Source organism: Aspergillus costaricaensis, assembly GCF_003184835.1.
Source record: "Aspergillus costaricaensis CBS 115574 unplaced genomic scaffold BO79scaffold_50, whole genome shotgun sequence".
Lineage (NCBI taxonomy): Eukaryota > Fungi > Ascomycota > Eurotiomycetes > Eurotiales > Aspergillaceae > Aspergillus > Aspergillus costaricensis.
Window position 1 is genome coordinate 91309 of NW_020291850.1, and position 21367 is coordinate 112675.

Here is a 21367-nt window from a genome sequence, read left to right on the forward strand (position 1 = left end):
TGGTCAGGGACAATTCATCGGGGCGCAGTGCGCAGTGCGATTGGAGATCGGCGAGCGAGGGGCGAGGCGTGGTGGGACATGAGGCACTTCCAACGGCAAGGGTTGAGCTCCATCAACTGGAGAAATGGGGGGGGCAGTCCTAAGAGGTAGATACTGTGTAGTACAAAGTACACGATGGGGATAGACTAGAGGGAGGATGAAAGGTGGGGAAGCCAATGAAGGACCTCTGCTGTCAAGAGAAGTTCCGAAGAACAAGCAACGATGGGGAAGATGGAAGAGGGAGGGAGTTCCAGACCAAATGCCTGGCAAAAAGCAAGGAAATTGGGAGCTCCAATCCCCCTGCCCGGCCATAATCACCGCTTTAAGGCCCGCCCAGTCAGGTGATGACATCACTGGCTCACCGATGCTTTTTAGCTTCCCCCCAACACCAAATACGAAAGTCTGTCTGTCTATCTGTCTTTGTCTTCTTCAGAGCCTGCAATGGTCTCATTGTCATCATACTACATCACACATATTAGACACACAATGTTACATTAACAACATGGGAAAAAAATCGAAAATAAAAGGCATAACTTCAAAGTAGCAATCAAGGCCGTCATATCGTCAGCTCTAGATATCGGGCATCATCATAGACATCATCAATATGAGACAAGAAATGAGAATATTATAAAACATAAAATAGACAAAAAGAATCAAAGCAACCAAACAGGGGATATAATTGAAAGCACAGCAAACGCTCCAAGTAGCCTTCCAAGCATTATTCATTACCATTTTTGAACCGGGTTGGATTCCGGCTCCCATCATCCATCCGTCCTGACGCCTCCCGTGCTAACCAACGCGAAAGAATAAACTAAACCATAACGACCCGCAAAGAACGATGGACCAGGCTGCCCGAAAAGTGTGCAGTCGTCTGAGACCAATTGTGGTCTGAGTGTGACGCCTCAGATCACATTGCTCATGTCCATGGTTGACGATGGGGCGACGCTGTGGACCGATCTCGTGGCATCCAGGGACATGCGGTCGCCGCTGAGCATCTTCACCACCTTCTTGTCCTTGTTGGGTCTGGCAATGAGCACTTGGGCCGGGCAGACGACCACCTCATCGTCGCCTTCTCCCCGGTCATTGCCCTTCTTCACCACCAACGGGAACAGAACAACCCGGACTACCGCTTGCTGCGTTTCCAGCTCTTCATTTGACGTGGTCTCTCCACTGCGCTCATTCATCAAGGAGGCGTTGAAGTAGACCTGGCGAGCAAGATCACCATTGGTGTCATACTCGGGCTGCAGTGGCGGTAGCATAATGTATTCTGCCAGCTGGGTGCGCATCTCAATCGACAGGTGAACCGCGACACGGAGCACCTTGCGGAGCGAGTCCAGAAGCTGGGCCTCGACATTGGTAGGTGGCGGGAGGAGGCGCGACAGAGTGTCAAAGATCTCCAAGGCGACAGCTTCGGTATCATTCTCACGCTGCTTCGAGAAGGTTGGCCGTTTCGAGAGCAGAGTCAGAGTAGTGGCGCGCCACCGGTGGATAGCACTGCGTGGGCCAATGTCGGCAAGTTGTTTCTCCAGAGACTTGAGCTTCTGTCGTTGCTCACGATCCATGCCGAATAGGTATCTTGTGAAGATAAACTCCCATACCATGGTCATGACAACAGACATGAATACATCACGACGACGAACTCGATCGCCGAGGTAGCTGTCTACGTCGGAACCGTCCAGGATTGCGTTGTCGAACCGGTCGGCAATCTTCTCCTCCTGCAGATCGCTGAGCTTGCGGCAGCGACGGTGGTCGGAATGCTTGGAGAAACGGAGGACCCATTGCTGTACATGACCACATAGCTTCTGGCAAGCAGCATCGAAGTAATCCTCGTCGCGGAAGACCAAGACGTCGTCCTGCATGGCTGCCGCGATCTGTTGCTGTAGTTGTTTCACCTTGTCGCGAGCATTCTCCAATTCCTCCCGTAGCCGTCGTAGCTCCATGTCCTTCTGGGCCAATGCCGTCTCCACTTCTTGTCGCACCCGATCGTGCATTTCTGCCGACAGTTGTTGATTCTCCGAGCGCAATGCATCGACTTGGCGATCGAACGTCTCCTGCATAACTTGGACTTCCTGCGCATGAGTGGCAGTGAGGTTGGAGCTCGTCGTCGTGAGCCCGGCATTTTCCTCGGTCAGACGGGCTACTTCCTTCTGCAACCACTCCAGCGAGCTCTTCAATTGTTCCACTTCGGCATCCCTGTCCCGCAGATCAGCGTCGCGGCTGTTGAGGGCATGGTCACTCTTGCGTCGGGCGACGGAGGTCTTGCGGAGTTTATCTTCAGCTTCCTCACGAGCGGCGGCGAGAAGACGATTTTCCGAAATAAGGCGGTCGAGACGAGACTCGAGTTCTTGGAGGTGTTGCATACTTCGACGGTGCCGAATGCTGGGCGGTCGGCTAGGCGACCGGGGCGAGCTGGGCGTCTCACCCCAACCCTCCTACAGTAGTAAACAGACGATCGGTTAGCCAACCCAGACCTTTCGATAACGACGAAGATACCAATGCACAGAATTCATGAAAAAACAACTAGTAGTACTTACATAAACGTCCGTCATATTACGCAGGGGACGCTTGCCCTTGTCGGTGACGGGGTCGTAGGAGGAAGAAGAGGCGATGCGCTCGAGGTTGAGGTCCGAGGCTGAAGAAGCGGGAGGCTGGGGCTTGCGCTCTGATTGGTCGTCGCTCTCCTGCGCCTGAGTGGTGGCTGCCGCCCGCAAATCTCCGCTGGCAGTGCGATGATTGCGTCGCAGCGATCGAGGAGTCGGCGTCTGCTCGAGGTTCGGCGTCATGTTGTGCATGCTCTTGACCCCTCGGATGCTGCTGCTGGGCCGTAGAATTGGCTTGTCTTGTTCCGGCGTCTTGAGCACCTCAGCCGGCCATCTACCTTCCACCAGCTGACTCTCAGGGCTACGCTTCTTGACATCGACATCGTCAAACGGCGTTTCTTTATCCGGTGTTGGCCAGGCCTGACGGGCCAACGCATTGTCAGTAAACTTCCGGGTCGGGGTTTCGGGGCGAGGAAGCACATGTTCGGGCTTCATCTCCAGACGGGGCGTGCCGCGTCCGTGACCCACGGTTCTTGAACCGGTGGATCTCTCCGTTCGACCCCTTGGCTCATCCTCCTCGATGGTTTGCAATGGTGTCCGCGGCGGGGAGACTGCCTCTCGATCCACTCCTGTCGGCTGCGGCGAGGGCGTACGTGGCTGAGAGTTTTGCTCGACCTCCAATGACCACGGCCGCCGCGTTTGGTTAGGTCGACCGTGGATTGACGGGCTACGTCGTAGCTCACAAGTTGGGCTAGAGCGTGACGTTTCTTGTCCAATCTCTTTACCGGATGGGGATCCTGACCGAACGAGTACCGACTGTCGCTCATGCACGGGAGACGGGGCGTATAGTGGAGCCTCGTGGTGGAAAGAAAGGCTAGGCTCCGTGGTTTCAGCTTCAACTTCCTTGGGAGACTCCTTGTCCTTTTGTTCTTCCCACCGTATGTCAATTTGTCTAGACTTCTCTTCCGGTCCGTCCGAAAGCACAGAAACATTATACGAAGTATCTGCTTCAACTTCGATCGTAGGCTCGTTCGGAGAAGGGTGCAATCCAGTCTCCGGTTGTGTAGACTCATCTGCTTCAGTAGGTTCCGTAGCAATTTTGGCATGGTCCTGCCCCGAAGACGGGGAGTCGGCCGTGTTAATGGGCGCCTCCAAGACTATCGCGCTGTCGCGAATTGCTTCCTTGTCGATAGTCTCTTCCTCAGCCCCATCTTTTGCTGACTCGGACGGCTCAACTAGAGCTGGTCGACGAAAATACCCCCGTTCCAGTTGAGGAAAGATGCTGGCAACCTTGCTTTGTTTCTGCGACTCCGAACCGAGGGATTCGCTGCTAGTCTTTGCGTAGATAGAGTGTTCTACATCGAGTGCGGTAGAGGGTGAAATTGGCAGAACAGCAGTTGCTTCAGAGGGAGCTTGTACGTCGCCTCGGGTTTGCTGAAATGCTCTGACTGTCGTTTTCCCTGCCGCGGCTGATGCGCTTGGGTGTCGGATCACCCCTTCAGGGATTGCGTTCTCGTCAAAATCTGCAATGCCTGGCTCGAACGGGACAGCACGAGCTTCGGGTGAGGAATCGGGTGATCGTTCGGTAGCATCGACTTCGCTTTTCTCCCAGTCTATTATAGGCCAAGAGTCATCATCTTGTGCGCGTTGCTCCCAAGCCGGGATCTCAGTTTCCTGTGGTGGAAAACTGGTGGCATCCTTCTTGTGGGGTTGCTCACCTTCTGGGTTCTGGACATCGAGGGTTTGGCTTTCCAGACGCTTCTCTTCTTCCCCAGAGTGTGGATCCGGGGAGACATCGTCCACCGTAGCCTGTTCAGCAGCCAGCGCGTCTGGTTCTTCAGCCACTTGCTGTTGGACCGGGTTCTGGTCCGCCGAAGCACCAGCGTCAACACCTGGCTGCTGCCCCCTATCAGAATCTACAAGCTCTTGTTCAGCCCTTTGCTTGGCCTTTCTGCGTTCCTTCTTGGACAACTTCTTCGTTAGGGGAGCTGGTGCCTCCTGTTGTTCCGGAGACTTCTCAGACAACTCTTCAGACATCCCATGGTTGTGCTTTGCTGTTAGTGTCTCGGTCTCCTGTTCTGCATTGGTCGTTTCTGGTGCTTGCTGGACGACCATATCTTGTCTCTCTGCAGTAGACAGTTCTCGGGGCTCATCAAACTCTTCTGCGCTGCGGACTTGTGCTTCCTCAGCCTGTGGCGCCTGGTGCTCTTCCTCGTCTCCACCCTCCTGCATGGTGGGAGTTGTCAATTGCTTTTCTTCGACGGTGTTGCTTAGTTCTTCGGCGGCAGGACGGGTGGAATCAAGAGTATCTGTCCACGTCAAACCCTCGTCACCGGTAACAGCCCCTTCAGTCGGTGCAAGCGTGGGACTGCTTTGCTCATCTCTGGCCTGTTTCTTCGCCTTCTTCTTTTTCTTTTTGGATTCTTTACGAGTGAGGACTGACTCCTCCAAGGGCTTCTCCTGGGTCAAATCACTCGGAATGGCTTCTGTTGCTTCCGCAGCAGATGAGTTGGTATTGTCTTCATCCCTGACCATGTTGTCTTGAAGGAACTGCTCTGACACCAGTGTAGGTCCTTCTGGTGCTTCTGCGGCTGACTCGAGAGCCTTGTCACCCGAAGGAGCTGGCTCATCAACAATGTCGTTCAAGTTTGCGTCATCTTGCACGGCATCCAAGCTGTTCTTGTCTTCTGTGGGTTCCAAAGCCTGTTCGAAAGTTGCCTCTGCCACTCCCTGTTGGCCGACCAGCTCATTGTCCGGCACTGCTTCGCTCTCGACATGCGGTTCAGTTACCTCTTGAGGCTCAGTCACCTCCTGAGGCTCAGTCTCATCTTTCGCCTGACTTAACCCCTTCTTCTTCTTTTTCTTGTTTTTCTTCGTCTTAGAGACTGGCTCTGCAAGGGTTTCGCCAACATCGACTGCGGTTTCTTCGGCAGCCTCCGGAGTAACACCTTCGGGAATAGCATGTTCCTCAGGGGTGTCTTTCTCGACCTGAACAATTGTAATATCCAGCTGCCGATCACCTGAATCAAGCTTCGATTCAACTGGGAAATCATCTGGCTGTTCAGCTTCCTCTCCATGATTCTCGACAGGGGCAGCTATTTCAAGATCGTGTGCTGCTGGCTCCTCCTCGTCTTTTGGCGACTCGGCTGGCTTAAGGGATGCGTCAGGGCCTGGCTCAGTACTGGGAGCTGCGGTTTCCACGGGTAGCTCGTCGGGAATAGCCGTAGCTGTTGCCTGCTCGTTGCCCTGAACTCCCGTACCCTGTTCGGTTTCTTCCTGGCTTGCTGGCTGCTCTGCCTGTCGCTTTTTCTTCTTTTCTTTTTTGCTCTTTTTCTTTGATGGTACATTGGTCGTAAAATCATCCATCTCAACTACACCCTCGATGGACTCTCCTTGCTGCGTGGCATCCGGGGCTTCGATGACTTCTCCTACACGCGTCACCGTAGCCTCATCTGCCAACTCTTTTTCCGGACTGACGCTAAGCGACTCTTCCTTTTTGACAAGCTGTTCATCCTCGTGCTCGGCGTCCTCCCTAATCGGCGCCTGCTCTGTCTCCTTTACAACATCCTCAGAGACATCGTCGATCAAATTTCGGTCGGTGCTGGACTCTCCTTGCTCCCCAACTGACGTTTGCCCAGTTTCATCGTCAGGCTTGACCATATCTTCAGCGGGCTGCGTCTCTGATTTTTCCTGCGCATCACCCGACTCCTCCGGCTCGTTGGTTGCTAAAGGTTCTTGGCTTAAGTTATGGGCATCCAGCTCAACGGGTTTAACTGCTTCATCGGAGGGAACGGAAACTGGGTCGTCTTCACTTTTCTCATGCTCGAGTTGGGGTGGATGAGCGGAAGAAGTCGCTTGCTCTTGCTCTACCTGCGGAGATACCATGTCATCAGTCCAAATCAGATCTTTATCGTTCTCGCCGTGGTTTTCGGTGCCGTGGGACTGATTGTCTTTACCGTCATCTTCAGCAGGTATGTTTGCCGTTTCGAGCGATTGTTCCGCGGTCTTCGTTTCGCTGGGCACTTGAGTGTCGCTCGAATGGCGAGTCTCATCAGCAGGCTCCGTAGCATCGGCTAGGCTCTTGGACTGGCGTTTCTTGTCTTTCTTTGCCTTCTTCCTCGCTTTGGCTGACATGGGAGGGGCGTCCTTCTCGGGATCTTCTGGTTGTGGAGCGACTACCTCGGATTCATGCAGAGCAGGGACTGTAGCGTCGACGGGTGTATCAGGCTCAACCACGGTTTCAGGTTCAACTGCGGCCTCAGGTTCAAGCGGCGTCTGAGGTTCAATTGGGGTTTCGGGCTCAGTAGATAGCTCAGGCTCTGCAGGAGTACCGGGTTCAATTGGCGTAACTGGCTCGCTTGGGCCATCATCTGCACCAGTATCTTCGTTTGCCTCTGCAGTCATGCTTTTCTTCTTCTTCTTCTTTTTCTTCTTGGACTTAGAGGAGCCACTCTCCTGTTCAGCAGTCGTGTTCACAGGCTGGGGATCAGCTTCTGGGGCAGAAGGCTGCGCATCCGTCTCCGGACTCGCTTCGGGCTGCAGTTGTTCTGCTGTTTCCTTGGCCATGGTGTCTGCGGCTGGTTCGTTCTCTTCTGCTGATTCCTTGGGAGTAACAAAAGCATCTTCGACCGAGCCAGACTTCGGGGCCTCTGTGGCATCAACTTCGTTTGATGGTAGAGTCACCGGATCCTCCGGTTCTTCAATCTTCTCCTCAGGAACAGTGGCATCCATCATAGTAGCTTGGCTTTCGTCCGCTAAATTACGCGTTTCGCCAGTAGGTGTTTCTTCAGCGGGCTGCTCCAAAGCAGGTTCAGCCTCCAGAGACTGAGTCAATCCAGTATCATGGGAATCTTGGCACAGTCCAGAATGAGCGTCGTCTTTGGGCACGGGCTCATCATCCTGCTGATTGGCGCCGAGTGCATCGGCCGCAGGGTCGCTCGGCTCAGAAAGTTGCGATTCGGGCTCCGCGTCTGCGAAAGAGACCGACTTCCTCTTTTTCTTGTCCTTCTTCGCCTTCTTCTTGGACTTCGACGACTCCTGTGGATCTTGGACAGGTTCAGTAGGCTCGGTCGGCTCACTGAGCGCAGTATCAATGTCCCTGGTCTCCTCTGCTGGCGGTTCTGGAACAGTGCTTTCAGAAGGGCCGACGTCCTCGGCTACAGCAGAGTTGCTGACTTCCTCAGGAGTGTCAGTAGGCCCGCTGCCTGCCTCGACTGGGGTTTCGTTGCTCTCATCCTCTTGCGCAGGCCCAGGCTGGGATTCATCAATACTGACAGACTGACGCTTCTTCTTTTTCTTGTCTTTCTTTGATTTTGTAGAAGATGTAGTCTGAATTTCTTCTTGTGCTGGCTCTTCTTGGCCCACGTCAGTAGGTGTTTCATGCTCGACTGCGCCTTGCTCCGAAGTCTCAAAACTAGCAGGCAGTTCCGCTGGAGCCTGTTCTTGAGAGCCCTCTACAGTTGAAGCGACATCATTCTGTGGTACGGAAGCTTCAATGGGTGCTGTTTCTGCTTCGGTATTCTTCTCGGTTGAAGCGTCATTTTCAGCGCCATCATCCATGCCTGTCTGGCCCTCTTCAGCCTGGTGGGCTTCAGATACGGGCTCATCATTCTTGGGTTCAGGCTGCTCTTCCTGCACCTCGGTGGATTCGATAATTTCCTTTGATGGCTCGTTGTCTAGAGGCGCTTGATCAACGGCATCCATGGTTCCAGTTGCTGAAGCTTCTGTCTCAGTTGCAGTCATCTCACCCATAGGGCTCTTCTCAGCGGCCTCCTGAGGTTGCTCCTCTGTGGAAGTAGCGTCAGGTTCCGATACACCATTAGCAGATATTTGTGGCTCAGCATCAGTGAAGGTCGCATCGTGATGCTGGTCGTCTGCAGTGTCTGCAGACTCCGTAGTCTCCGGCGCGACATGCTCAGAAGTTGCAGTTGCACCTTGAGGCAAATCGCTCGGTGACTCGTCGATTGCAATGGCCGGAGTCTCTTCTTCAGAAGGAGCCTCCTTAGATTGCTCCAACACAAGCCCTTCGCTTGCCTCTACGTTTTCGTTTGTCGGAAGATCCACTTTTTCATCCACGGGAGACTTTGGCTCCTCAGGAGCTGGGTCTTCTGGTGGAGCATCCTCGGGCACGGCCACAGCTTCTGGTTCGGGCGCTGGCGTGATGTCAACAGATTCGGCCTGCTGCTTCTGCTGCTTCTTCTTTTCCTTCTTCGCCTTCTTCCTTTGAGCAGCAGTCATGGGAGGAGATTCAGTGGCTTGTTCTACAGGGGCTTCGGTTGCGTCGATGGGTTCTGTCTCTCGGACTGCCTCTTCTTGTTGCTCGGGTTCTGTGGGGGCGGAACCTTCGGCAGCGACGGGAACTTCCGCAGTCTCAACCGTAGGATCTATATTGTCTAGGGGAGGCTCGACAGGTGCTAGGCTCTCGTCGGGCGTCGCAGACAGGCTTTGTCGCTTCTTCTTCTTGTTCTTCTTGCTCTTTTTACCAGTCGGTGTAGAGCTCCCCGCTTCGGATTCAGGGTCGAGTTCAGGCGCCGCCTCGACCGCCGATTGATCGGGCACATGTGGTGCCTGATCATTGGCCTCGGTCTGCTCCACCGCCAGGGTTGAGTCGCTAACAGTGGCATCGGCGAGGGGCTCCGCTATAGCATCCTCGGAAGCCTCATTATTTTGCTGGGCGGCGGATGGCAGCTCACCGCTTGTTTGGAGGAGCGGGGGCTCGGCGGAGTCTTCTTGACTGGGCTCGGGCTGTTTAGCCTCAGATTCGGGTTCAGGCTCAGGCTCAGGCTCGGTTTCGTCCAGGGCGGAAGATTTGCGATTCTTCTTCTTTTTCTTGTTTTTCTTTTTCGGCTGTTCCTCTACTGCCTCTTCCGCTTGAACCTCTTGAGTGTCTCCAGCCGAATCGCCTGTCTCGGGCTTTTCTCCCTCGGGAAGCTTCAATTCATCGCTTCTCTCCGTTTCCGCAACATGGCTTGACAGTTCTTTGTTTTCGTCGCGAGGCTCATCTGCCACCTTTGATTCGGGAGATTCTTCGCCAGTCACAGTTGATTCAGGCACAGTTTCACTCGCGGTCGCGACTTCAGCTTCAGTCGCAGCTTCAGTCACAGGAGCAACTTCAGTTCCCGAAGCAGCTTCAATTTCGGCTGCAACTTCGGGCTCCAGGACAGGTTCGCTCTCGACAGCAGCTACGGCCTCAGGAGCAACTTCTAATTCTGGTGCTGCCTCGGTTCCGAGTGCAGCTTCCATTTCGGGGGTAGCTTCAGCGTTAGCTGCAACCTCAGGTTCTGGAGCAGGTTCAGTCTCGGGGGCAGCTCCAGTGTTAACAACCGCTACATCCTCAGGAGCAAGCTCAGGTTCCGTGGCAGCTTGAGCTTCTGAAGAAATTTCGGCCGAGGACGTTGGTTGAGAATCCTCGGTTGGCTCTGTTTCTAGCGAGGTCGCGGCGGCGCTTTTGCGCTTGTTCTTTTTCTTCTTTTTGCTACTTTTGCGTGATAGAGAAGCTTCCGGTTCCTCAGTGGCTTCCTGAGAGTTATCTTGAGCTATAGCTGGGTCGGGAATCGTTTTCGCTTCATCGGCAGCAGGTAAGTCCGCGGTTTCCGTTATATCCTTCTGCAGCTCGGCTTCGGTCGCTGGGACCTCGTTTTCTTCCTTAGCCTCGGATAGCTGTTCTTTCTCTTGCGTCTGGATATCAACTTCTTGGGCTTCGCTTTGCTGCAGCTGCTCTGTTGTTTTTTCGAACTCAACTGGCTCGGGTTTAGCGGCTTCCTTTTCCGTGGAGAGATCCTGTGATGTTTCTTCCGCTACTGTAGTTTTAGCCTCAGCACTAAGAGGTGATTCTTCAGGCTGATGCTCGAAGACCGGCGCCTCATTCTCATTCGGCTCCACAACATCTGCAGAGTTATCATGACTCGCCGTTTGAGCCAATTCAGCCTCTATAGGTGCTGCAAGCTCCTCAGGCAACTGGGAGTTATTGGCATCCTCCGTAGATTCTGTAGCATGAACGGGAATAAAGTCGGCCGGTGAGGATTCAGGCACATCAGCCACTGTAGGCACGTCTGGTCCGGCTGCAGTAGCCTGACTGGTTTCCTCGTTCGCGAGATTGACACCCTCCTCGGAGGGCTTACTATTCTCCTCTACACCCGTAGCATCCTGTGTTATCACAGCCTCGTCACTTGGCTCGGCCTTGTTGTCCGTAGCGTCGCCCTCGAGGGGTGTCTCAGTCTCGACCTCCTTGGGTTGTTCGTTTGATCCTGCCGTCTGTTCAACAATAGCCTCCTCAGCTAGCTGAGCCGCCTCTAGATCCCCAGACGCTCTAGTAGTCTCGGTCTTGTCTTCCACAGCCGTAGACTCTTCGGCAGGCTTAGCGTCTTCGGCGATTACAGCTTCTTCTGCAGTCAAGTCTTGGGATGCACCTTTACTCTTCTTCTTCTTCTTTTTCTTGGCTTTCTTAGAAGAGGCCGGTGCATCCGCAGACTCTGCGGCATCAGCAACAGGTACTGCTTCGGCCTCTGGCTGAGGTTCGGGGACTGCCGGGGTCTCTTCTGCCTTAGGTTCCTCTACCACAGATTCTTCTCGTAGAATGCCGGGCTCTTCCACGGCAGGCGTATCTTGAGGCATAGCTGCAGGCTGTTCTATTTCTGCAGGCTGTTCGGCGGCTGGAGTGTCTACATTTGCATCGTCCAGACCTTCCGTCTTGGTTAGTGACTCCTCAGGTGTGACTTGATCCGCCAGTTCTGGTTCCTGGGCGTCCTGTTCGGTTGGCTTATTAGCCTTTGCAGAAACCTCTTCTGTGATTGAAGCATCACCGGGATTGGGCACTTCTTGAGATGTGGGCTCGATTTGCTTCTCGGATTCCGCGGCAGGCGCGTCGGTTAAGGCAGGTTGCTCCGCTAAAGCTGGCCCTTGTGTGTCTGTCTCCACTAGCTTCTCTTCATCTTTAGGCTCAACCGCAGTCTCGCCAGTCGATTCCGCAACCACGGTAGGCTGTTCGGCGGTTGCTGTCTCGTGGGAACTGGGCTCTGTATCGGCCTCAGCTGTAGTAGGTAGAGGCCCCGTCTCGGTGACCATCTCCTCAGGAGCAGCAGCGGGCTCAGCCGGCCCCGGCTCCTGGATTTCAGACTCTAGCGCCTGTTCAGGTACCTCAGGCTCAGTAGCGCTCTGTGCCATCTGCTCCTCCTGGGATGTAGTTGGCTCATCCGAAGCTGGGGTAGGCTCGGGGGTGCCTAGGTCGATGCTCTTGCCCTTCTTCTTCTTCTTATTTTTCTTCTTTTTCGAAGTCGAAGACGTAGATACATCTGCAACAGGCTCTTCAGCTTGGGTATCGAGGGGCTCAGTCGTAGCGTCACCCGTGGCTTCGGCTGCGGGCTCCGAGCTGAGGAGAGCATCCTCGGTCTTGATAGGCTCCGGCTCCTGACGCTCGGTTTCAGGGGCCTTCTCGGACAGGAGTGGCTCTTCGTTAATCTCAGTAGGTCCAGCAAAGTCGCTTACTGGCACTTCCTGAGCAATCTCTGCCTCCACAAGGGCCTTTTCTCCCTCCGGCTCTTTCACCCCGACGGGGGTATCCTCGACGACTGTCACTTCAGGCCCACTGGCGCCTAATTCTTCGGGCTGTTCGTGTGTGGGTTCACCGGCATGGTTTCCTGTGTCAGCTGGAGTAGGTTCTGGGTTATCTACATTAATGTCACCCACAGCAGCCTCCACCGGCTCCTGTTTAGCCTCTGATGAGTCTTCTCCCGCTGCCAATACATCCACATGGGCTTCTTCGGACTGGATGGCGATCTCTGGGTCAGCACCCCTGGTCTCGTCTTCCGTCACCAGCTCTGGACTCTCTGCATCAGTTTCCTCACGTGGCGCTGATTGCTCTTGTCTCTCGCTCTCGACGTGAGGCTCTGCAGGAACTTCAACATTATCATCCAAGGCTTTGCTAGCATCCTCAGGCACTAAATGGCTAGCATCTGCCATAACCTCAGCACTGACTTGTTCCGGATTGTGCTCGTCGGTCTCCGCTCCAGCATGCTCTGCGGTGGAAGTTGTATCGGCATCCGCCTTTCCTTGAACGGGTTCATCAACGGTCGGGGCAGGTGCGACATCCTCAGGCACGTCTTGAGAATCTGTACCAGTAACAACTGGCGTTGACTCTATTTCAGTTGAGGTGACATCGACCTGAAACTTATCTGGTTCCTGCACACCCATCTCGCCCTTGGCCTGATCGATTTCCCGAGCCTGTAGTTCTTCGGTTTGGTCTAGCTTGCCCAGTACAGAACCAGCAACAGCTGCCACGGCCGTACCGACCATAGCCGCAACACCTACAGGTGCGCTCTCTTGAACCGGCTCAATCGATCGATCTTTGTCTAGCGCCAGAGAATCTGAGGTAGGGATCTGGACCGGAAGGTCCTCACTTGCAGCAGCTTTGGCGGTGTGCTCGCCCTCCTCAATTGTCTGTGCTTGCTCTAGGCTGATCTGCTCTTCAGAGCGCTGGGAGTCGAGCTTTATATCACCTGCTGTACCAGCATCACCTCCGGTTTCTACATCAGCATTGTGTTCAAGCTCTGCGAAATCATTCCTGGGCTGTGTTGGTGTAGTTTCGGCCACATCTTCGCCATGAGGTACTTTGTTTTCAGGCGTAGATGGGCGTACTTCAGGAAGCGACGGGAGGGTCTCCAGGCGTTCATTTCCAATCTCTTCTTTCACACCAACTGCCGAACCTTCAGCTGAGGGAAGGGGACCAATCTCTGGAGATGGTGGCAATTCCTGGTGCACGTTGACGTCTTGCAAAAGCTCAGAGGGCGAGTGAAACTCGTACTTCAGCTTCTCCTTCCTGGAAGGAGGATGATGAGGAATTTGGCCGAACGAAGCGGCGGTTGGAGTGCCTTGTTGAGAATCGAGGAAGTCGTACGAGCCCTCATCGCTTGATTGGTTCTGTGCAGCAGAAGTCTCTACGGCCATAGCCCGTGGCGGTCCCTGAACGTGTTCGCTGAGATCAACCATTTCCCACTTCTTCATATCTGGTAGAGCTGCAAGATCTTCCACAGATGCATTTGCTGAAGAAGCCTTGCTTGAAGGCAAAGAAGGGAGGGGCTCATCAGGGTGAGCCTCCGACTTGCCAGCACCAAAGCGCTCAACGAGCCACAAGGGCCGGATTTCACGAGAATTCTTGAACTCGGTGGAGGCCGGGCGGCGACGACCCTGTGTTGGAGAACCAGGGGAAGGAACGACGACTGAAGAAACGGAAGGAGAGCGGTTGGCTCGAGGTGAAGTTGGTGGCCGACGGAAGTGTATTGGTACTGCAGTAGGGGATTCGGTTGACCGCAACACAGACGACCGCCGAGATCTTTGACCTTGGTTCTCTTCTTGAGACCGGGCTAGCTCAGGCGAGGTTGGTCTACTCTGCGACATGGGCGCGGGGTTGGCGGTCTTCTCAGACGCAGGCGGCGATGCAGAGCGACTCCGTAGCCGGGAGTCGAGGACATCAAGTCCCAGCCCTGTGATCTCAGGATCCAGCCGCCCCGAAGCACCACGATGACCATCACCCTCGTCTACCTTGACTGGCATTTCGGGGCCCTCCTCTAAAAAAGACTGTTGTTCGTCGTCCTGGGATTGTTTCCGATCCTATACATGGAAGAAGAAGAAAGATAATCTTAGTATATGCGCTGTACAAGAACTGTCAAACGGATATGGGAATAACCAAGGCAAAGCCAAAATTTACAGGTAATCAGAAAGACAACCAAGCACTATACCTTCTCAAACTCCGACGATTTACCAGATTCCATCATGTCTTCGTATCTTTGTCGACGTCTCTCTTCCCTTCGTTGTCTGCTAGACTTAAAATGTTCAACGTTAATGTTCTCCTCGTTATGCTGCTTGCGGGACTCGTCATCCAGCCCATCTCCTCGACTGGAGCTGCGACGCCGTGAAGAACTCTCTCTACGTCCAGACCCGATCTCCGATTGGACTTCACGAGAGGAAAGTTTATCAGCAGAGGATGTTCCCTTGTCTTCTACCGGTGCTGAAACTCTTGACCCAAAAAGATTGCTCAAGAAACTGCCGGGTTTGGTGTCCTTCGTCTTTTCTTCCAGCCTGGCGGGCGAAGAGGTGATGGAAACCGCGTCTTCAAAGTTGTCACTACTACTGCGCTTGGAACGCCTCTTCCGTCTCTTCTTCTTCCCTTCACCTTCATCAGCCCCAACTGTGGATGGATCAATGTCATCGTCGATTGGCTCGATGTCACCGCTGCTCTGCTCTGGAGTGTCTCGCAATGTCGATGGGCCATCCTCTTTGGTTCCAGGCGCTGACACGAAGTAAGGAGAGTCGCGGTCTTGCGAGGAGGTTGTATCGCTCAATTTTTCCTGCCTCTCTATTGACTCTTCAGGCTCGAAGCCACCGGGCATGGAAAGGACCTCCACGGGAATTTCAGAAACGCTCTTATTGACGGGCTCCCGGCTTGGCTGAATGGCAGGGCTATCGCTGGCATTGTGCTCTTTTCTGCGGCTGAGGTGCTCGATAACTTCTTGGGCAATGGATTGCCGGGGCTCGTTTGCGAGCTCTTCACCAGTACGAGATTTAGGCTCCGAAAAGAGGGGCCCATCCTCGATGCGGTACTCCGGTGCCATTTGGATGTTCTCGTCATCGTCCGGCGTCTCGACTTCGCCTTCCACAAATCCATGGGGCACGGAACGTGACACGGGTGCTTCTTCCCAGGGTGACACAAACTGCACCTTCGGCTCCGTGGTAGGAGGAGAGCGCCTAGTATGGAATGTGGGATCATCCGTTACAAGCGAAGGGTCAAAGCCAGCAGCTGCAGTTGCAGCAGCAAGTGCAGCAGCAAACTCGATATCTGCTCCTACCATGGTTGGGGCCTCCTTAGTTGTAGATTGGGTAGAGGAGCTTGGTGGCATGTCCCGTGCAGTGTCTGCGGTAATAGGCTCAACCTCCTCAATGTGCTCAAGAACCCTAGTATCTTGGTCGACAGATTCATGCTCGGAGGATGTTGAGGGCACTTCGTACTCATGCGTCTCATGCTTGCCCCATGATACCCGTGAGCCGGTTGTTTGCCGTTCAAATCTGTTTTCTTCTTCGTGCCGTTCAGGGACCAATACAATTGGTGTCGCCCTGGCGGAGCCCACCTGGCTATGGGGAGGGGTTGGCTCAGTAAGCGTCAGACCCGGTACAGGCCACGGCAAACCATTGTAGTCAGGGTGTGGCTCCTCCGTTACAATAGCAGATTCGTTCGTAGGCTCTACTTCGATAATAGTTGGCATCGAAGTGGGCTCTCGGCGTGTGTAGGTATCAGGGCTGTAGCGTAGCTCCTCAGGAGCAAAGAATTGAGCATAGTCCTCGTAGACGGGCTTGGTACGAGGAGGTGGGCGAGACTGCCGGGGCCTCACATCCTCCGGCAGGCGGTCTCTCTGCGAGCGCTCCTCTGCCATGGTCCGTCCATTCTCCGACATTGGCAGACTTGATGCGATAGACTCTGATTCGGAAACGCGGCGCCTCTCTGCTCGGCGCTTTTCACGACGCTCCTCGTGCCGACGTTGGCTGGCGGTCTCGGAGAGTTCATCGTTCGAACTGCTTCTAGAAATCATTGTGGAAGCAGCAAAACCACCTATCGCTCCTACAGCAGCGGCACCCATCAAGGACGAGGATTCTTTCACTCTGCGTGAGTTTTCTTCCTCGATTTTTGACTTTTCATATTCACGTTCTCTCTGTTGGCTTGCTTGACGTTCAGCATCCCGAAGCGCCATCTCTTGCTCTCTATCGACAAGTCGCACTCCTCCGCCGGCATCGCCCTCCCGTCGCAGACTTTCCAGGCGATTGGTACGCCGCTCCTTGTTAGCCTGTTCTTCGGTCAAGTCAAATTGGACTGAGGCCTGGTCTTTCAGCGTCGAGCGACGTCTAAAGCTTGACGACGACATTTTCTCGAGGGGCTCTGCGTGGAAGACCGGGGAGGAATCACTACGCCGGTGGACCCGATTGAATCTCGCGGAGATATCACTTCTCTCGGTATAGTCTGCGGTCCTCTGGTTCCATCTGTCGCTTCTTGATGGGGTTTCGTAAGGCATGAAAGCGCTTGCAGGAGTTGGGTGTACATCAGGTACGCTATAGGAGGGGATGGATTCGCCTTGAGAAGTGTATACTGCCTGCGAAACCGGAGTCACTGGCTGTGGCTGCTGCAGGGGAATAGGTCCTGGCCTGACCAATGTCGGCTGGGAAGGGGGTTGAGATGAGGCCTTGATGGTGTCGAAATGTGAAGGGTCACTGGTGGGGACAGGAACCACGTGTTGAAGACTTCCAGTACTACTTGCAGCATCGTGACTGGATACCTTAGATTCCCGGTGGTATGCTGATGCTAAGGCGGCCGTTCCGAGACCAGCTGCGACCGCAGCCTCTGTGGGGAAGCGGTTCTCCGACGAGCGAGACCTTCTCTTCTTCTGCTTCTTCTTGGACTTCTTGCTTCCCCAATTCCAAGGCCATCTCGACGTTCCGGAATCAGAAGAGTGAGAGTCAGTGCTGGGGAAATGACCACTTTCGCCGAATGCGAGGCCGGAAGTAACACTTGAGGAGGACTGGTCACCCGAGTCAAGATCTTCCCAGCCCTCATCGTTAGCAGCAGACGACTCGTAATCAGACCGACCGGATCGGGACTCTTTGCCGACAAGTATCTCCCCAGTGCGCCGATTCTTGCGATGGGATGAGGCGGCCAGTGCAGTGGCGGCTGCGCCTAGACCCAGTAAGGCAGCATCCACATCTGTATCCGCTTTCTTCTTGCTTCGCCTGTTAGACTTACCTGACTGGCGCTTCGTGTATCCAGACCCAAAGGCCAGATCTGCATCGAGTGATGATGACGAAGAATTGTTATTGCTGAAAGAGAAGATGCTCTTGCGCCTCTTGGTCCGACGCTTGCGGCGGTTCTCTGACGATGCAGTGAAAAACGAACTGAAGCCACTACCGACAGTCTTGCGAGCGGGTCTTGAAATATCCACAAAAGATTCATCAGAAGAAGATGTCTTTCTAGGTTTCCTTCCTCTCGAAGATGTACTGCGGCTCCTGCTTCTGTGACGGGATTCGTATTCTGACACAGCCGCTGTTCCAACTGCCACGCCCAGGGCCGCATTCCTCAGGGCAGCATGTCGCTGACTTCTAGATGATGAGCGGGAGCGAGACCGAGAACGAAGTCGAGATCCTTCATATCTGCTGAGTTTCGAGTCCGAATGATAGGAGCTGTGGTCGGTATGTTCCCGCGATCGGCTTCGATGGGACCGTCTGTAGACTCCGCGTGAGGTCTGGCTTCGTCGACCGGCTGTGGAGGCGCCTTCACTTTCGTGGATCGAATGCCGAGAGCTCGCCACCTCACCCGTTCGAATGCTGTAAGACTCGTCGAACTCCTTACTACTGAAGATAGATTTGACCGCATATCCACCAAGTAGCCCGGGCAACCACGAGTTTCTCGACGACCTGTTGCGACGCCTTCCTTCGTCCTCTGACGAGGAGTAGCGGCTTGCTTTATCAACACGTGATCCATTACTGTACCTATCAGCAGAGCGGCGGCGAGGTTTGTGGTTGTGCTTGCGAGGTGCGTCTTGAGACGTCGTGCCTGGCTCAAAGCAGTATTTGCAGACCCCGATAGATTCCGTATAATCCTCGAACATGCCGACACCTTCTGGGTCCTTCCAAAAGTTGATAAATTTGTCCAAGGGACCTTGTTGACGTTGTTGAAAGGCCAAACCTCCGGATTGGAAAGGAGCACCGTGGTATACTGCAGCATGATCGGGATGTAGCGGACTCGCCGCGTACCCGGCCGCCGCCGCCGCTGCCGCAGGTCCTGCAGCAAAAGGAGGCATATTCTGCTGAGGGGGGAATGCCGGAGTCTCCGGGTAGGCCGGGAGTACCTCTTCGTAGTTTTGCATGGTGTACTGAGAAGAATGGTCAACACTTGCAGACTGATGGTGGTGGCTCATCATATAACCGGCCGCTGCACCAGCGGCGGCTGCGCCAACTGCAGCACCCGCTCCATGAGAATGAGAGGGCTTCGGAGGGCTCGATGCGGTAGGTGGCACATAGTTTGCAGGGGATTCCGAGATAGTGTGCCCTGGGGAATCCATAACCTCAGCTCCTGATATTGTCGTTGCAGTGGCGACGGCAGGTGGGCTTGAGATTCCAGCCGTCTGTACAGAGGGTCTTGGTGGTCTTGATGGTTTTGGTGGTTTCGGCGCAGAAGCAGAAGGTGGTTCAACGGGCTGTTCCATTCCCAACTCAGCGTCATCCATAAAGTAGGCCGCTGCAGCGCCGACCTGGCCCATGCTACTTGGCTCTGGCGGCGGGTTTGCGGTGGGCGATGCGGTCATCAGATGCGCTTGGTCGCTGGGGGCTACCAACGGAGGTTTAGGTCGGACGCCAGGCTGGTCTTGGACGGACTGCCCCTGATCGCCGTAGTAATCGGCTGCTTCTCCTGCAGGGTTTGGCGGTTGGTAAGGCTCAGCAACGTATGCCGGGAATTGGCCAGGAAACTGCTGTGTTACATGAGGATCGTAGAATGCGGTTGCATGCGGCGGGCTGGGTATTGAAGTGGTTGGCATTGCCTCAGTAATTGGAGGGTACGTATGAGGACTCGCGGCGAAGTCGCCAGGAGAAGGAGGCATGCCCGTAGTTACTGGGGATGCATACATATCGCCTGACTGAGTTCGTTGTCGTTCACGCCGATCGCCATCACGCTCACGCTCGCGACTCGGCGATCGCGCTCGCTCGCGCCTGCGGGAGCTTGTCCCTTCTCCATCTCCATTGTCTCGGTATCGATCTCGACGGTCGGTGGTGTCGTTTGAATCTTGACGCCGGGGTGCGCGTTCGATCATGACCCGGTCGGGTTCGATGGGGGTGCCCTGGTCTGCTGTCGCATAGCTCGAGGCTACCGACTCGCCTGCCACACTTGGAGCATAGCGCTTACTCCGACTGCTGGAGGATCGGTAGTTGGACAGATCGCCCAAGCCACGATCACGGTCGTCACCCCGTGAGGACTTGCGGCTTACTGTGGAAGATTTCGAGTCGGTTCTGCGACGGCTGCTGCTCTTGGAGCTTGAGGAGCTGCGGACATCAGAAGACGAGCGACCCCCGCCCAAAAGGGCTTTGAACATGGTGGGCAGAGAGCGATCAAAGCTCTAGCGACTCAGGCAACCATGTGGAATAGAGGGTAGACGCGGTCGCCTAATTGAGTAATCGAACCAAAAAGGAATTGATTGAGAGGGAAAGAAGGGTAAAAGGAATTGAAAAATTAGAAAAAGAAATCGTAACAATCGTAACAGGGTCGTTAGATGAGAAAGGAGAGACCGTATTAGCGAGGCGAAGATTAGGGGAGGGTGGAAGGGAAAGTTAGGTGGTGATGGGGATTGAAGATGAGAAAGAAAGAGGCGGGCGGGTATAGATCGGCGGCGTTGTTTTTGCGACGGGCGGAGGAAAGTAAACAAGTGAACCGTGGTTCTTTTTTTTCTCGGGAAGTCGGAGGGTCCCCCAAGCTGAAGCGGAGACCAAAAGGTAGAGAACCACGGTCAGCCTTCAACACAAAAGTAGCAGCAGCAGAAGAAAAGAGGCGGGCTGGCAAGCGCTCGGTTGCTCCAGACAATCAGCCACTAACAGCTTTAGCGTGATGGACCAAGATGGGGCAACGAGAGAGAGTCCGTGTGTTTCGGGATGGTTTAATAAATTAATCAAGTATGAGACCATGGAAAAAAACCCGAAAAAGAATGATATAAAATTGCATGAGATGAGATGAGATGCGATGACGATGACGATGATGATGATGAGAAAATCTTCTTTAGACTTGCGAATCTGTGACGTGCTAAACAACCAGGAATGTGGGGTATGTTTTTCGATCGATCAGATGCGGGCGGATAGTTTGATGGTTGAAGCATTCATCGGATCTCAAAAGGGAAGATGGAGAAGAATGTAAATGTGAGAAAGTACTACTTACAGTACAAGCAGTTAGTTAGTTGGGGGTCATGGCACACTCAAGCCGCTTCTCTCGATCTTCCATTACCTGCGAGGGATTAAGCGGAAATGCGAGGGAATCGGAAGGAAATTGAAGAAAACTCGCGGTGAGGCTGGGGAGGGTGGCCGGGGAGTCCCGGGCACGTGCTGGGAGGAGGCCCCATCAAAGAGGCTGGCTGGACCACGATTCATTCCTTCCTTCATTCTACCCTTCATGGACTGGACTGGCTCTCTTACACTTTCTTGCTGGGATCCCTCCTTCTTACTAGTCCCAACTTTCCCTCCCCCAAATCGCCCGATTGGTAACCACTTCAGTAGCTGCCACTTAAGCTCCTTCAAAGCTGATACGTCATATCGTCCCCATTCCCAGAGCTGAGCTGACTTCCATTACGCACTCACGCTTACTGAGCCCTGAGTAGTACCCTTCTAACACTGAAGAGCCCATATGTACATCCCTCATGCATACAAGTAGTTCACTTCATACTCTCAGCGGAAATAGAAAACATGCTCACCGAACAAGAAAAATTAACCTCCTATTCTTAATCCCGATTGATACAGATTAGTTTATCTGGCAGCAGGTACTCTACTTACTACATACGTCCAACATCTGCATGCACGACATACCTCTCTAGCCATGGCCGTGCAGATTCCTTCCGACTGAAACACTGAACAACAACGACACTACTAGACCCATAATATCCACGTTTCATGAAAGAAGAAAAGACTCATAAAGATGTGTATACGCATCCACTCAATTAATTATATCCATTTTCCCACATCCCTACAACCAACTTACGCTCGAAGATGGCGCGTCTAGC

General features: G+C 54.1%; 1 protein-coding gene across 1 annotated transcript; it reads right to left on the reverse strand.

Moving 5' to 3' along the window:
• Positions 1 to 941: 941 nt before the first annotated feature.
• Positions 942 to 19699, reverse strand: lah (involucrin repeat protein; the record flags this gene model as incomplete). The annotated part of the gene is made up of 3 exons (XM_025678974.1): positions 942 to 2471; positions 2574 to 14183; positions 14312 to 19699. The coding sequence occupies 3 exons, from the start codon at positions 19697 to 19699 to the stop codon at positions 942 to 944; spliced, it is 18528 nt and encodes a 6175-aa protein (XP_025534581.1).
• Positions 19700 to 21367: the final 1668 nt, after the last annotated feature.